Consider the following 18,023-nt stretch of genomic DNA (forward strand, 5'->3'; position numbering starts at 1 on the left):
TGTTCTCTAGAAAAGTAGAATGATTCAGTGGTTGATTTAGAGGGATACTGATTGTCAAGTGAGAAGCAATAAAGAATTGAAAGCTTGTGCTGTTTTTCCCTTCTTATGTTACCAACCATTGTTTTGTATTGGGATAACACTCCATCTCAAATCACAAATTGATGGATCTCAGAAAGACAACCCTTGTCACCCGATCCCCTTGTGGTAACCAACTCCTGTGATATGACTTGAGTTACAATTTCCTGGGGAAAAGAAAAGTTACATGTAAAACCTTATGTTAATTAATTAACACTATTGTTACAGTACTCATGCACCTATATCACTTGGTTATGTTCATTTCTTTAGAATAGTTTCTTGGTATAATTCTTACATTAGCCATGCTATGCAATTATGTTAATATTATATTTGAAAATACCTTTAAAAGAAAACCAGAAAACTTGCACTTGTCAGTCTTGTGAATAATATGATCATTACATATGTGTCCATTAAGGAGGACAGCATATTTAGAGCATGGCATGCCTATTCTAAGGCAGTTGATTACACTGGCCATGACAGGAAAACATCTTAGGGTCAAGCAATGGTCTGTACCTGGTATATTGATAAAGTTACTTACTAAAGCTTTGCGATGATATAGAATAGAGACATGTATAACTGTCAATACATACTGAACTGTTATTGACACATATATATGAACACATTCAGCTAAAATTTACTGAGAAAATTTGCTAAGACAATCAGTGCATTTTGTATTGTTCTGTAACATAAGATTTTATTGTACTTTGTATCTCAGTTTCTCTTGACAAAATTGCACTACGTGTTATATTTTTGGGAAGTGTTCACATTTTATACAGATTTGTACAACCTTCACATTGTATACCAGAGCTCGAAATACTGGGTGCATGTGCACCCAGGTGCACCCAAAATTGGAGCTGTGGTGCACCCAATTATTTTCTGTGGATGCACAGGGTGCACCCAAATATTTTCTTGGGTTTATGTATGTTAAGATATCAAAGTGTACTAGTATACATCATGTTCTTGACATCTAAGGGTTAGAAAGATAATAAAAATGTCTGTCATGGTACTTGTTTAAGAATTTGATAGCATGTAACTATGTTTTTGTTATTAGGCTTTTCTGACATTCTACTTAAAATTTAAGTGGTGCACCCAAAAAAATGTTGGTGCACCCAATTTTTTAAGCTGGATGCACCAGTGCACCTAATCCCCAAAATGAATTTCGAGCCCTGTATACAGATACTGAGATAGATATACTTTGTGCTACTCAGTAAGTCTGTCTGCATGCATTATAGAAGCAGCCCAAGCTCTGACCTCAGGTAGCATTTGTGTCCCCCAAAGTAGTGCATACAATACACCAGCATGCAAGCTTCGCTAGCCAATTGTACATTCCGTACATGATGATTGCGAAAACTGGGAAACACAACAACTAGTCTTTTGAGCTGTTATGTAATGTTTATGGTAATGCATCAGTCTTAGGTAAAGGTCACAACCTATTGGCGTTTTTAATTTATTCTAGTGTCTGGATAAATGCGATTTCTGAAGAGCTCCGTTCAGAGTAGTCTGTGTAACGCAAAACCCGCTATCCGGAGCTTGTAGACTCCTCCCCGGTGTCCCCGCTGATGGGCGCGGCAATGTAGGACGGGCCTAAGAAGCGCGATTAAATCAGGCTACGTTCAGAGCCTGCACTCAGAAGAGCAGTAATTTAGTAGGTTTCTAATTTTTTTTTTCTGACATTCTACTTTATTTTATGTGGTGCACCAATCAGAAAAATGAATTTGGAACCCTGATTAGGCCTCCTTTCTAGATAAACCAGATTTTACTGGACCCCTGACTGAGTGGTCTTGGGCAGTTTTGAGTAGTCTTGGGTTGGGCAGATAGTCATGTAATATCATCACCAAAAAGGGGAAGAAAAGACAGTATAATATTATTGAAGATTACTCCTAGCCAGTAACGTGAGACAAGTATGCCACGAAATAACACTAAAAGCTGTGATATTACTGTTTATTGACTTGGCGCTCTACCTGTACTGAAGCACCCAATTAAATAATTTTCTTCACTTGTATGAAATGAATTAGGATAAGGAAATGGTCAGTACACAACAGGATGTGCAGAAATGGACTTCCTGTTAGGTACCTTCATCACTGTATTTTACCATCCATTTACACTGTCATATTTAATTCATTTTATATCACAAAGTTCCTACTATCATAGCATTTCTGAAATGTTATGCACTGCTATCCATAAGGTCCAGGGTTGGTGATGGATAATGACAAACTGTGTTACCATATGAATCGTGAAGATAAAGGTTAACAACTAGGCCTCTGCACAAGGTAGAAAAATTCTATTTAATATGTGAAGAACCTAGTTCAGTAGTTGTTAACCTTTTGCCAAGTGCAATTATTTGAAATTTTATGAGTTTCCAGGAACTACTCCACTTAGAGTTTCTAGAAACCACTCTACCGGTGTAGGTTATAGTCCAGGTGATGTCAAGAAAGTATGCTTTACAGGAAAGGTCTTTGGAAAATATTATTAGGTTAGACATATGAGGAGAATATAGGAAGGACTGAAAACAGAATTTTCCTTTCCTGGTGATCATTTATGGCATCTTCATGGGAGTGAAGAGAATTTCTTGTCTGTATTGCTGAATGTTACAGAAAGTATTTCTGTCTACTATTTTCTGATCGGTAGGTATTTTTGTTTTGTTTTGTTAGCCATAATAAAAGATGGAGGTATTGTTTTGGTGTGTCCTTGTATATGTTTGTTTCTGGATATTTTTTATTTTATACTCAACACTATCATGATTTGAAAAATATTGATGTATAATGAAGATGATATTCTGTGTTCTGTGTAAAATCTTAATGATTTATATAGATCATTATATTTTACCACTTGTGACATGCTTTTGCCTTTGTCTTGTTGACTGCTTTCCCACTTGCACCATGCAGACTTGCAGAGAGAAAGAGGATAACGGTATATACTAGGGCTGGGTATCGGTACAGCGTACCGGTACAAAACCGGTTTTTCTTATTGGGCCGGTCCAGAAAAACCGGACCTGAAAAAATTAGGTGGACCGGATGATGGACCGATTAGAAAATAAACAGATTATTTTATCAGGCATTCACACGTTTTGGCGCTTGCAGGTGGAAGAAAATAACAAGAGTGAAGTAGAGTAAAGTTTATAATAATTTCTACCAAGTTTTACAGCCAATCGCACAGGTGCAGTTACCGTTGTAGGATTTTAAAACGCCAGTGTAAGTCTAATACTCCACCAAACAGATTTCTTTGTAGTGAAATGGACCATTGGTATGAGTCATACTGAATCAGGTCCAGGTTCAGGTCCGGACCTGGACCTGATCCTTTGGACCTGAACCGGACCTGGACCTGAATTTTCTCTACCGGTACCCACCCCTAGTATATACAGTACTCTGTTACATTGTTTTATTCCACAAGACATTAAAATTTGTAGTGAACATATATGTAGAAGAGTATACATTTGCATTAGATAATCTGGACTGCAGATATTCAGTTTACTACGAATATTATTCATTTTTTAAAGAGGTGCCTTATTTGTTGATTTCTTAGCGATGTTTGTCCTCTTAGGTTTGATTACCCAATGTTGACTGAAAAGAAGTCAATTGGTCTTTTTGCTGGCTATCTCAGTCCATGTTTACCAGTAGTGTCTGCAATAGGAATACAAATGTAGCAGTTCAGTTATAACTATATGTATGATACAATTATAATACAAAAGTGTTATCATTGTGATAATAGAAATTACAGGGGAAAACATGACATCAAAGAATGTCCTAGTTGATGCATTTTTATGTGTCACAATAGAAGCGATTTTGCTATTTTTGTTTTTAATCACATAAAAACCTTTTACTGCAACGTAAATCATCATATTCATAATAACTATCAGATCTCATGGTATGGCTTAACGACATTCTAACATACACAAAATGTTGATGGAATTAGTCACATGAATTCAATTCGGCAACAATTTTAGACTTTATTTTTTGTGGCAACTTTGCCAATCATCATATACAAGTAACTGTCACTATTATTATTAATCATCATCACAAGTAACAAAGATGTCTACTTAAGTATCCACATACATGTAACCATGTTCACTGCCAGATGTTCATGGGCCTGTTAAGCAATTTTGTATGCCAAGTTCAACACCTGGCTCCACTGTTGTATTTTCTTTGTCAGCAGAAACCCTGTCGGCCATCCGTCCTTCCATGGTATTGTTGCAAGTCTGCATGAACATATGTATCCACAGATGGTGTAAGTCAGAGTAGATTTTCAACAAAACATAGCAGTATGTATATATCCTAAGGGTATTACAAGTAATGGGCAGACCTTGAAACACAAAAAATGTTGATTGCAGACTTGACTCTTCATGAATGTAGAGTTGCTTTCTCTTTTTTTACCTCATCATGTGATATGATTAAAAATGCAATAGTAGTACTGTACTACATTTTGTACTAACGTGTAGCAATGATTTGCATTCCCACTGTAAACCTGAAATTTGTACAGCAGCAAAGTTATGTCTAGACCTTAATGTGGTGCCCTTAGATTTTCCACCCCAACATCTAGTCAGAGATTACAGAAAAAGATAATGGCACCCTGGAAAGTTTTGGTAACATAAAGGTCATGGATTTGGACCACATTTTCGAGGCACTGTCTTTTGTAACTGTGCAATGTCACAATGAAAGATGGTTCTCTGTCCAAAGATTGCACCCTGCATAGGACTGCTACATGTACACATGGAGAAGGATCCATTATGATAATTGTGCTGCTATTCATCTCCAGTAACAGTCTCCAGTACAAAAAGGTCACCCTCTCCTTGGAGACTCTTCCCTGTCAGAAAGGAGCCAGTGAATGGCAGGTGACATTTGCCTGACATATGCAGAGCAGAACCCATGTTTCTGTTGCATTAGTGATTTCTGAGAACTTCTCAATTTTTCATTGAGATGTTTGGGATTTTTGGATGACATTTTCAGAGAGGAAGACATGTTTCTGTAACATTTTCAAAGGCAATTTTCCTTCAACTGAGATAACATATACTTTTTTTTTTTTTTTTATACTTGGGAATAATAAGATTGCATTATGATTTTATACTGATAGCTCACCCATTAAAATGCACAATTTCTGTTCAATTTCTACCAGTGTAATTGTCAAAGTGTGATATTTGTTGCTGGTGTTGCTTTCGTTATCTTCAGATCAGGATTTCTCTTTTGATGGTATGATATTTGTAATCTGATTATTAGAAAGATGAAAAGGTATGTATATTGCTCCATTTATGCTCTTCTTGGACCAAAGTTACATAAAAGAAATCTGATATTACTATTAGAAAGATGAAAAGGCATTCCCTTTGTGATCTTCTTGGACCAGAATCAATAAGGTGAAAGTAACATCCTTAGGACATGTCATCAAGCACAGGGATGAAAAAAATCAGAGCATGCATTTCACGATAATCAAATGTGTATGCATGCCAATTAAATGGTAAATCTCTATGGAAAAATGATTTTCAATTGTCTTGGATATTGAGATTTTCTACACTGACAAATTCTTGAAGTTTCAAAATTTGAAATGAAAGTTAAGCATTTGCCTGCAGTGTGAGATTGAAACATTTGAAGTTGAAACATTTGCCTACTTTGTGAGGTGGTAGGAATTTTAACGCTGTGCTGAACTACATGAAAAGGTTTTCCATTACCCTTGAAGCAGAAAGTTGGTATGTCTTTTTTTTTTTTACATTTTGAATCAACGCGTAGGATATTGACACTGGGATAACTAATGCAAGACTTAAGACTGATCGTTTTGATGCTCATCTGTTGCTTTCATGCACATATCCGCCAGGTAACTTCTTGAAAGCCTGCAAAACAATAAAGAAGCTTTCGGTTTTTAGAAATGAATATACAGCGCAAAATGGTAATGTGATGGAAAAGACCTTTTTCAGACCATGACATTTAAGCGCCTTTCAGAGAAGATTATCCCAGAACGTTATCAAAATGAGATCTCTTCCTAAAGGCTGATGAATGCCGACGGTTCAGACAAGTCAGACATCTCCTGGCTATTCATTTTCCAGGACGAAATGCCCTTATATGTCATCGTCTCCTGCGAGGCAGCGTGGTCAGTGAGGATAGAGACCGTCATTGCGGCAGTGACATTTAGGAGATGATGGGAGATTGTCGTTTTATTCCTCCTGGAAATAAGGCAGGAAGCACTTGCAGTGCCCAGTAGATGCAACAGGTACAGTTGGTATTGCCTTGAATTGAAATGAGACTTTTGGGATGGGGATTTTTGGTCGTATTGTTCCTGTAAGAACTAAGATGGCAGTTTTACTGTCTTTGCGCTACCTTTTTTAAACCTTCTCCCTGCTGCGTAACCTGTAACCAATACAAATTTGATGACAAATGGCTCCTTTAGCAGGCTGAAGCTTAGTGATTGGATTGGTCCAAGTTCCATTGTCAAGATTGTCATTGTGAAAATTTTGACTCCTGTGTCTTGATATAAAAGCAAGCCACAAATTTTACCTCTTGGACAAAAAGATAAGCTTCATAAATGAAATACGTTTTGCCTTTTTACCAAAATGCAATTTTCATACTGAAGTTAAACAGACCGCTACCGGTATATCTAATTTACCGATGAAAAAAGTTTACCATGTGGAAACGGCAGACATGCAACTCTAGGCACCCGTCCAAATTGCTGTCTCCTTGTTGGCCTACTGTGGCATTTGTCTGACATTTCAGTGCATGCATAAGGTGGCAGTTGCCATGTTTTATACTGGAAGTGATGCATGCTGCCGTGTGCTACTACTAGAATGGCAGGATAGTCTGTGTAAAGTTCACTGTATCCAGCCCCAAAATCATCCCAGCTCCAGTTTTGTCTTCAATTCTGCTTATGAAATCATAAATGTATTTTTGTAGGTAAGTGCAACCTTATTTACTGAGCCCCTTTCCTTTTGATGAGAACATGCAAAGATTTCTACTCCCCTCCACCAAAACTTCAAGCTTTCTCAAGTAGAAAATGACATAGTCACATAGTATTGTTCAAGTCTACCCACCAAAATCCAAACACTAACTGTATATTCGTATCATGGCCAGTAACTTAGTATAGATGAAGAGAAGTATGGTACATGTACTTTTTATTTGCAGATTCATATTTAAGAATTAAATTTTGTGAAATTTGATGATTCATATCTTGTTAGAAAAAAAAAGAAACAAAGTAACTTTCAATATTTGCATTTTCTATTGATTGATTAGATAAAAGATAGTAGGAACATATTTGCTGAATATGTCTTCAGAAGTGAATTGTTAGAAGGGCAGACTTGTAAATGAGTCAGCACTTGTTTTTAATGTGTACACATTATAAACTAGTTGATAAATGAAGACATTTTCTAGCCATGGTAAACAGTAGCTTCTCAAGAAATCCTTGTCCAGTAAACTGGGACAGTGATGAAATGATGGAAAGGTTTTAAGGAGAAAACTGGCATTTGGAACTGGCATGTTCTGACCTTTCTCCCTTCCTTATGATTGGTAATGGAAGTAGAGAATATCACCCAAGATATATCTATGTGCTTATCATACGGTATAAATATGCAGGATGTCACCTTGGCCTATTTCCTGGGACAATCGTGCCTGTGCCTTGTAAACACATACACACCCTGGTCATTGTTCAATTGTGCATGAAAACACTACAGTATAGGTTGGGTTTTGTTTCTGAGTGGAATGGCAGATGCACTTAGTATGAAGTATCTGAAGTTAGGCTATACTGTGTTAATTGCCTGTTTCAATCATGGATTTGCAACTGAACAAGTTGGAAAATACGTCAAGAATCTAAAGTGGTAGGTCATTTTTTTTTCATCTCATTGATCACTTTGTCAATATCAATTATCATGATATTGAGTTTTCTTATTGACCTGTCAGGATTTTAAGCCTTAGGAAAGAATTAATGTAATATCATGAATAGATAAAACAACTTTGAACTTTAGGAATATACTGTAGATAAAAACAACTCTGACTTAAGCTGTTGTGTTTGTACAATTTACACAGGATGATGATTGTTTGTTCAAAGTATGTAAGTGACATATCTTAGCAAAGAAGAATATTTTTGTGCCTTTGGTTAGAACCGAAATGAACACAAGAAGTTTCAGTTATTATAACTTAACTAGATGTCATATTTTTAATGCAAAAACAAACTTTTTGAAAGATTGTGTGACTGGGTGACCAATATTGTATATAATCTCTTAATATGATAGTTTAGAATTGGACAAATCTTGTTTTCAGAGCACGCTGCATGTAAGTGACTCCAGATCCCTCTTGTTAATTTTTAGAAGTCTCCATATAACTTATAAGCGGACCTTCTCCACCCAAAAAAAGTATGTAAGTAATATCTTAGCAAAGAAGGTTATTTTTTGTGTTTCCTCATATGTAATTGTGACACTGTGATTTGCATGATTTATGTCTAATAACGCTCACCTTCACCTAGCTTTATAGTGCTGCAAGTATCAGATTCCCATCATTTACCACTATGGAGTTATAGTGTTAAATACGCAAACGAGGTAATCATTTCAATAACTGATGTCTATCAACATTCCTCTCTTTCATACATACATGTATGTGACAAATTTGAGTGTTAGACTCTTGTCATGGAATGTAGTGGATTTACAAACTTTTTACAAATAAGTTACTGCTTTGCATAATTATCATCTAATCATGTCAGTCATCACTCAGGCTATTTACATACCAAAAATCATGACAACACATCAACAAGTAAAAAAAAAAAGTTCTTGAGTTATTGTTGTCCAGAGTTTGAAATTGAAACCCACTGGACTCTATGCCCCAAGAGCTATCTACCACTCAAAAATCATGTCAAAAACCAGATGAAAAAAATGAAAGTTACGTGTTGCAGTAACTTAGAAAGCCAATGGGGGGTCCATTATAGAACTTTCACGTTTGTTTTCCCGATACCTACCAACCTACCAAATATAATCAGGATGATCCATCCAAGGCTTCTTGAGTTATGCTTTTCACAGACACACAGACAAACAGACGAACAGACCTAAAGTATTTCCTTCAGAAACATAAAAAAGTTGGCTCTACAGATGGCTTAGCTTGTGAGAGCAAGAGTGAAGGGTGATGGTGATTAAAGCCAGACAACCTATTTAAAGAGATCTACCAGCTCCTGTCAGATGAAAAGTTCCTCCTGGGTCAGAATGTCACCCTGGTTGCCATTTATCTTGTGGAAAAATGGCTCCCCCAGCTGACCTTCAGTACGACATAGATTGTTCCTGATGGAAGCTGGGCGCATTTGGAGCCATTTCCACACAGCGGAGAGCTGAAGATTTGCCGGAAAGACCAACAGTATCCCCAATAATCCTATCCTAGGATTTCTAACCCTTTCTGCAGGCTTAATGGTGAATTAAGGGCCGGGGTACAGGTGTTAAAATCTGGTTAAGGCCCTAATGGGCTTTCATGGGACTTTCCAATTTCCCCCCCCCCCCCAAGCTAGGGAGTGGTCAAGGTGAGATTGTTGGAAAAGGTGACTGGTCACTCAAATGAAATTGCATATAGTTCTTTCTGCCACTTTCAGTGTCAAAATTGTTTAGCCTTTTGAAGGGGTTCATATCTGACTGCTAGTTGTGACTTGGCAGAATATATCAATGGCAAACTGTGGTACAAATGTAGTTACCTTTATTTTTTCTTCATCAAAATTCCCAGAAGCAAGCAACAGTGACATTGAGTCCTTATGTTTTGCACTCTGGTATGATGGAAGGCATCAATGCATTTAAAGTCTGCATGTTATATTCAGAAGCACGAGCTTTCAACGAGTAGATAGCATCAGAGACAAACAGTAAATCCGGATGATAATACCATTGTATATGCTAAAGTGACAGGTATGAGTGACAGTTAGTATGGCATTGATTTTCTCAGTTGGGCTATCAGAGGTATATTTATATCCGGCATAGTGAACCTTAAGGCTGTTGTACTAGATACAGGGACATGCTATACTGTTGCTACGCTTAGGCGTGGCTACAGTTGCAAAGGTGGTACTAGTATTTAGACAAATATGCCATAAAAAGTGTAATAGTATACCCAAGCTAAATTGTTTTCATACCTTGTTATACGTACAGTGTGTACGATAACCATGCCGTATTTATGTGAAGTTGATTAATATTTCTGTCTGAACTCTCCCAGATATATGGTTTCAAAGACATACATGTACTTCACCTTGTTCTTTGAAGGCCTCCATAGACAAGTTTACCGTCATGCATTGCATAACCTTTGGCCTCCAGGTATTATGACATAGGTGTTGTCTTATCCTGAAAGCTTCACTGTCAAGTCTTTGTCAGTGTTTTAAAACATGATTTGGGTCTTGATTAGCCATGGCCAGGTGGCAGATGCAATACAATCCTAAACAGACTGGCACATAAAGGAGGGGGTGTCTGAAAACAAATTGAAACATATTTTCAAGCTATACATGTACATACAGTATGAAGAAAATTTTATGGTGAACTGCATCCAATGTTGTGTAAAATGTCTAGTTAGACCAGTTAAAGCTCAAGAAATTGCAATTTGAATGGCATCCTAAAAGTTATCCCTAAAGTACAATCCAAATTGACCTAAAAACAAAGATGTTATGATACACTGGTTTGTTTGCCCAACATATTACAGGGGCTTACTCTAAATGGGAAAATTCAGTTCAGCCACCTGTTGACTGCCAGGAAACCCAACATTTGGCTTGGACTCTTGGAGACAGTCGGCCTGGCCCAATTTGATTAGGAATAGGGAACTCTAATAAATGCATTTACTTCTGCATTGACTTTCTTTTGCGGTAGGAGGGAAAGGGAGGTTTTAGCTGTGTTTTAGGTTCATGGTTGATTTGGGATTAAAACAATTCTGTTTGTGCAGTAGTTCACTGGAAACGTATGTCTGTCGTGTCATTAATTAATGGTGGAGAGGGCATTGTCAAAACTGCAAAAAATATAACTGCCTTAAAAGATTTAAATTTTATTGGAAATGGTATTCATTGTCACAAAATGTGATTAAAAAGTACTGAGAATTGTGACAAGGCTTGAAGATGAAGCCTTGCAAGTAGTCAGTTCTATTAAAGCCACCCATTCTGTCCATTGTTCACATACTTTATCTTCTTGTTCAACCAGTTAGGAAATTTAGACATAGGTATGCCTTGGCTCCCCCGGTACAACTTTTGCATATGTCTTACTGTTTCTACATTTTTGTCGTATTATGTAAAATGGCCATTTTCATTATTTAAAGCCATTTAAGAATTGAGAGCACGGTTACCAAATAACCAATAGTCTAATACTCTAATCCCAAGGAAGGCATTGACCCTATCAACAAAAATCCATGCTTGTCCATCCATGAAAATCCCTTCAGTCTTGTCCTATTACAGTCCTAGGAGAGCCTGACAGATACAGCTGGTGAGATGAAAGACGGATTATGGAATATTATAGAGCCACAAGGCACATTTATTTACATTGATTTCCAATGGCACAGGAGTCATTCTGTTCCAGTAGACTAGCGACGTCCACTTGCTGATCTGTCTGTGCGGTTGTTGTGATTCCTGAACGGCCTTTAGGTTTGCCAATCAAAGGTACCATCCTGCAATCAGCTTGAAAAGGTCATTCCAGGTTGTTGAATCTGACTTTGATAATGGCTTGTTAAGCCTGATGCCAGCTGTATACGGAGCACAGAGACACTGATAATGTTCAACAAAGTTCAACATGTAAATTCGTGATAGTATTGGCCTCCGTTTTTTAACTTTCTTGAGCAAATAGGAATTTTTAGAAATTTTTTATTTTATTTCAAGTACTCCAAATTTTTATTCCCTCTTTGTTGTGATATTATACCAGCTGTAATTTATTTGACCATGATTTGAGATCAGGTACATTGTTTTTGTGGTGTTATCTCTCCTGTTTTGGCTTTCCAAGGACAGTCCCAGTACAGTACAGTACAGTACAGTACAGCTGGTAATAATTTTTCTGCAGTTTCTGCAGCCACTCCAGCTCAAACTGCACTTTTTTCAAACATCAATTTCATATGTGTGTGTACGTGTGTGTGTCTATGGAAAATTTCTGACATGTTTATGCATGTATGGTTGTTAGTAGGGCTGGGTACCGGTACAGAAAATTCAGGTCCAGGTCCGGTTCAGGTCCAAAGGATCAGGTCCAGGTCCGGACCTGAACCTGGACCTGATGCAGTATGACTCATACCAATGGTACATTTCACTACATAGAAATCTGTTTGGTGGAGTATTAGACTTACACTGGCGTTTTAAAATCCTACAACGCTAACTAACCTGTACGATTGGCTGTAAAACTTGGTAGAATGATTACTATTAGCTCTACTCTACTTCACTCTTGTTATTTTCTTCCACCTGCAAGCGCCAAAACGTATGAATGCCTGATAAAATAATCTGTTAATTTTCTAATCGGTCCAACATCCGGTCCACCTAATTTTTTCAGGTCCGGTTTTTCTGGACCGGTCCAATAAGAAAAAACGGTTTTGTACCGGTACGCTGTATCTATACCCAGCCCTAGTTGTTAGGTATGTGAATTCCTAAATTGATTGGTGTAGTTAGTGGGAGGCAGGTCAGGGAAAGGCCAAGGGCTTTCAATGATTTTACCATGTTATGTCATGATACATAGAGTTGTTGTTGTGCCCTCCTCCAGCCTTGACAACTGTTAGCCCCCAACTGTAGCTCTAATACATGTTTGTTTGCAGAATGCATGTTATCAACCTTGGAAAGGTTAATGAGGAAACAGCTTTAGGGGTATGGGTATGTTATTATCATATTGCATTGTATTGTTTTATTACTTTCATACGGATTGTAGATATGAAAAGTTAGGACATACATGTCACATGTATTATATATTTGTACTGGTCTGTTTAAGTATCCACATTTCCCATACTTGTACATGATTGTTTGTAACTCTATAATCAAATATTTATCTGGTGGACAGTGGTGAAAATTTTGTTGTACATTTTTAGTAGAGTTCTATAATTTTTTTTTGACAGTCTTTTCACACCAATATCATTTCGTGATCATTATCGCTGGAATTTAGCAATTGGCTCCATTTGTTATACCGTTCAAATTAGGACCTAAATATTTGCTACATGGGTAAAAATATAGGGTAATAGGAGGCCTACAAAACCTAGTTAACCAAAGTGCCTGGGGAATGGCATGGTCTACTAACCGTTCTAATTGTCTGACTTGCAGTTCATTCCACACAAGCCTAATCTACCTTGTGCTTTTACTACACATAGTGTAAAATACGTACTTGTAGTGTGAAACACAATAACGAAGAAAGGAGGACTGACATAACAACAATGACATGACAATGATAGTATACTCATGAGTCATATGGCATGTCTGACAAAGAAATCTCCTAGTGACTCTGTTGGGTACTGCAGTGTCGTTGGGTACTGTAGCATGACCACCTATTGTTGCTTTGTCTGCTAGTCTTGTCCCATGGGATATGGTCTTGCCATCAGTCTCAAGTCAGAATTATTGAATGTAGAGAGGGCCCAGGTGGGCCACCTTACAATTCCAATAACTTCTAATTAAGACAAAACTGCCAATCACTGCACTTGTAGGCAATTGAAGGAATAGTCAAGAAAGTCGTCCTTGGTTTGATTAAAAAGAAAGTTATTAAGGGTGAAAGAACAATTACACATAGCAGTGTTCCATGGCTATAAAATGTATAATGGGATGAGAGATGGCATTGATCTGCCATCCTTCATGATACCAAGCAGACTATCCTGAATTTACAACTTGATTGCTGCCTTTGTAGGTCAATCCTCTGCCATGTAGCCTCTACCAGGCTACTGCCATGTACTTTGTAATCATTTGGCTTGAGTTGAATGAAGGAGTCACATAGCTTGTGACCCATTTTGACTTTTAAAGTTTTATAAGTAGCAAGGTCCATACCATCAATAAATGAAGTTGTTTTTGAAAAAAAATTGTCATCATCTTAAAAGACAATCATGGTACATTTTTGTATCACATGCCACTCTCTCACTCTTATCACATGCCACATTTGGGACAAATGTCTCAATTGTATGGCATAGGGCTTTGAAAGAAGGGAAAGTCTGGAATCTGATCTGCATTCGATCCACGTACTTCTTGTGTTTGGATATTTTTGTTACAATATCATGGCTGAACAGATTCGGAATTGGTAGCAGGCACCCAGCCAGTAGCATGCTGTAGTATATAGGAGACCAATGTTCGTAGCTTACCGAAAGTTGAACAAAATAAATGTAATACAGAAAACATGTACATATAGAAAATGAATGTGTGCTGTTTGTCACTTTGTAGACATGAAAAATTGATAACTCAAGAAGCTGTGGTTGTGGATGGGTCTTTATGATATTTGGTGTGTGGTACAGGTAGGGAAAACGTTACCGGGAAAGCAAAGGGCCAAGTTTGAAAATGGGCCAGCTAGCAGCTTCCTATGCTACTGCAGCAAAACTTCTGCTTTTGGTTTTTCATTGATAATGTCAACTCCAACAGGTATATGAGTTGCAGATGATTTAACATTGTAGTACAGGCATAATATTCCTGTCTTATGACTTTGACTTTATTCAGTCATTTTAAATTTTCCTGTCTTATAGCAGGAAAATTAACAAGCTCTGAATGAAAATTTTTGTACCATTATGAACGGTTTTCTGTTGATCATCATGCAATTTTAGGGGTTAGGTTCATGTTTGCATTTCAGCGATCCCCTTCAGTGTGCGAGGCAAAAATATGCTTGACTATTGGGCGAAATAAAATTTGATGATGTTGTTGTGATCAACAGATATGGCGGAAGCTTGTCGACTGCGTGACGCGTTTAATTGTGATTGGAGGACCTTGTACAAGTGTGTAGCTGCACTAAATGTATATATAAACGATGCACGTCTAGTCTAATAATACATTGTACATATTTCACAACCCACCAGCCTAACATTGAAGTAACCTTGGTGGAGGAAGTACATTACCGCTGCTGAAAGATCGACAGGAAATACGTTGGGGTCTGCAATTTCCACTGTGGACCACACATACAGAATATTGATCATGACTAGCTTTATGTCAGGTCTGGCATGGCTGATTGAACTTGTACGTGTTCTGCATCATGAGACAGTTCTTTTGCTAAGTTTGTAGTGCAATGGTCAAAGGAACTCTTTATGTGTTTTTTTCCAAAAGTATGCTCAGTAGAAATATTCAAGTAACTAGATGTATGAAAAAAAGTTCAGGTTGTGTAGAAAGTTTGACAATGTTAGATGTGTGTTTGTCTCTGTAATTTTTTACTCTCAAAAATCAACCACGCTTCCAGATAGTCAGTGTTATGTACTGTAACATTTGTCCATAAATAAAAAGGATAATTTGTTGAATTACAAATATTTAATTAAAAGCATTGTGATGTATCTGATTTTTTTTCATTTTCTACCTTGTGTAAATTTAATTAATTTTTGTGGATAAGAGTTTGTGCTTTAAAACAATATTGTAGGACAAAAAGTCATATTCACAGGGTTGTTAGGTTGCAGTGGAAAGGCACTTCAGTAATCTTGAAAATATAACGGCCAAGATTTGCAGTTTTCTTGAAACTTCATAGCATGACATGTTTTATACCTGTGCAGAGATTGCTAATGTGCTTAAATGTTATGTTTAGTACAGATTACTGAAGTGAAATATTTCACTCACAGAGATTTACATGTACATTATGTAACCTGCAGGTCGGGAACCCCTACTCATGTTCTATATATGTAAGTAGGCCAAGGGTTGAATAAGGTAACCCAGCAAGCATGACCTGACCTGACCTCCCATCCCCACAGTAGGGAATCCTGCAGGCTAGAAATGTGCATAATGACCAGGCAGGAATTCCCCCTGGAAGTGTGATGTGTTGGTATTTTAATTTGAAAAGAAAGACTCCAAGATGTTGACCAACATATCTTTTATACCAGAAGCTAAAGGTTGCTAATTACATGTTTCATAAAATAATTCATGGGTAGCATGATCAACCATTCTTGGATGAAAATCCTATACTCAAAATTTCAATGAAAATCTTAGCATCATTCTACCTTTCTGGGAGAATCCCTTTTTTGTGATACTGGATCTCTTAAATTACAAATACAATAAGCCGATGTCACCTACATACTTCTGTATTCTCAACCCCTGGCAAGCTCGTGATATTTATTGTCTTGCGCTTAGCTTGAGTGAGAATATTCAATAGCTAAATGAAAGATTGATATCATTTTATGCAAGTCTTATTGTTGGAAATGGGTATGTGTATACTTCATATATTTTATGTCGTATCATCTTTGACATGCATCATACAATTTTTGCAGGGTGAGAAGTTGCTCAGTAACTCGCTCCTAAAATGTAGCTAACTTTGACAAGTTACATTAAAGCCATTGGGCCCATTTATGGCACTGGAAAATGAAATATTGTAGCCATGGGAGACATTTCAGCAAAACGGATTTGATTTCATCATCCATGTGTCCTATTTATGTTTCACATAAAGTTCAACAAGCCCATATATTTCCCTAGCTTGTTTCTGTGATATGAATGACATGTAATTGGGGACTTAAAGATAAAATACAACACCTTTCATATGCTGTTATGTCTCCATTTATGTTCATTGAAGCATGTCATTCCATTGTCCGAAGATGAAAAATGAGACAGATATCATCTTTATCTACACGGCATTCAGGTGTGGCAGGTGTTTGATAGTGGGTCTGATAAGGTAGTTACACGGAATTTGGCATCTTTTGTTCAGGCATCAGTTTTTTGTCTTGGCTGGTTTATTGCTGTTTTGATTGTAATGATACGGTATTGCACCCTGTGAAATATGCAGTTGGCAATGCACAAAAGTCATATGTTTCCTTGAAGCCCATATTGTATATCTATGAAAAAGCAGACTTAGCAAAACATTATCTTTGTAAGGCTGAAAAGGTTGTGAATTTGTGTGATGCTAAGATACTTAATATCATTAGGGTAACCATTGATTGTACACAGGACTACATACACAAGTGGTATTGTGTTGGTCTCTAGTACCTGGTAAGACTTCATCTTTGTTTGTAACACTAATTGTGCAGAATCTGATAAAGCCTAGGATCAAAAGTGGCTTGGTGGTGTCAGTAGGACAAGGACATCCAATTTCTGTGACATGCCCTAAATACTTGGTCCTTGTCTGTCAGAGTGGAAAGGCACAAGCAGGGGAGGGGCCGAGGTGTGAGCGAGTACCCAACCTTTGTAGCCCTGCTAAAACCTGAACCTTGAGATTTGGACCCACGGCGTCCACAGTGTGAGCTGTGTATGGTTTGTCAACACTGATTCCAATCTTACATTCCTCCCTCTCCCGGCGCACTTATTCAACGATACAGCTACGTCCTTGCTTGATTTGTAGCCAAAGTAAATAAAGTGTCCAACAAGTCCCAGTCCGCCCCTTCCCCTTTGTAATTCTTTGTGAAGACGCAAACGGAAGTGCAATGGCAGGGAGTAAGTGTTTGGGGTGACAGCATGGTGACAACGTGGCCGACACACAGAAGAGTTTGTCTCCCAACCACAAGGCTGTCTGCAGGAGAGTTATCAGTTGTGTGTTTGTTGGAGGAGTTTACTGCAGCATGGGTGCCTCGCTGTCTCAAGCACAAGGTGAGCAGGGTGGGCGCCAGCCGGCCACGTTCGACCCGGCTTCCTGCCCTACTTTTAGGGACACATGTTGTTGGTTGTCTGGCAGGGCTCTGCCCCTAAAGTTTGGGACAACATTTCATAAACCTTTAGAATTGGATAGCTTTGGAAAGCACTTTGTTGGATGGGACAGAGTTTTGCGGGGTTGAAAGTGTGTTGAAGGTAGCCTGGGCAATGGCATACCTGATTATGATCTTTGAATATTTTAAGAGTGAAGCTAAGATTTACTGCACTGTTATATACACTGTAAGTGTAACAGTGTAAGCCCACTGTTACCTCAGATGACTTGGTACAGGCAACAACAAATGAAAGTTTCT

The 18,023-nt window shown here is 37.7% G+C and overlaps 1 protein-coding gene across 8 annotated transcripts in view; it reads left to right on the top strand.

The window, feature by feature from the left end:
- The window catches only part of LOC118420665 (retinoic acid receptor RXR-alpha-B-like), a 40,865-nt gene that overhangs the window by 3,340 nt on the left and 19,502 nt on the right, over nucleotides 1-18,023 (top strand). For 2 of the 8 annotated variants that reach the window (XM_035827551.1, XM_035827556.1), the window contains exon 1: nucleotides 17,467-17,670. The exons of 2 other annotated variants lie outside the window; for them this stretch is intronic. In XM_035827551.1, coding sequence (XP_035683444.1) covers nucleotides 17,643-17,670 — 28 coding nt within the window. In that variant the 5' untranslated portion in view covers nucleotides 17,467-17,642. Of the gene's footprint in view, nucleotides 1-17,466; nucleotides 17,671-18,023 lie in introns of those variants that run through there. 4 more of the 8 variants (XM_035827554.1, XM_035827558.1, XM_035827552.1 and 1 more) reach the window with 3 other exon arrangements.

The sequence above is a fragment of the Branchiostoma floridae genome, chromosome 8 (genome assembly GCF_000003815.2).
Source record: "Branchiostoma floridae strain S238N-H82 chromosome 8, Bfl_VNyyK, whole genome shotgun sequence".
Classification (NCBI taxonomy): domain Eukaryota; kingdom Metazoa; phylum Chordata; class Leptocardii; order Amphioxiformes; family Branchiostomatidae; genus Branchiostoma; species Branchiostoma floridae.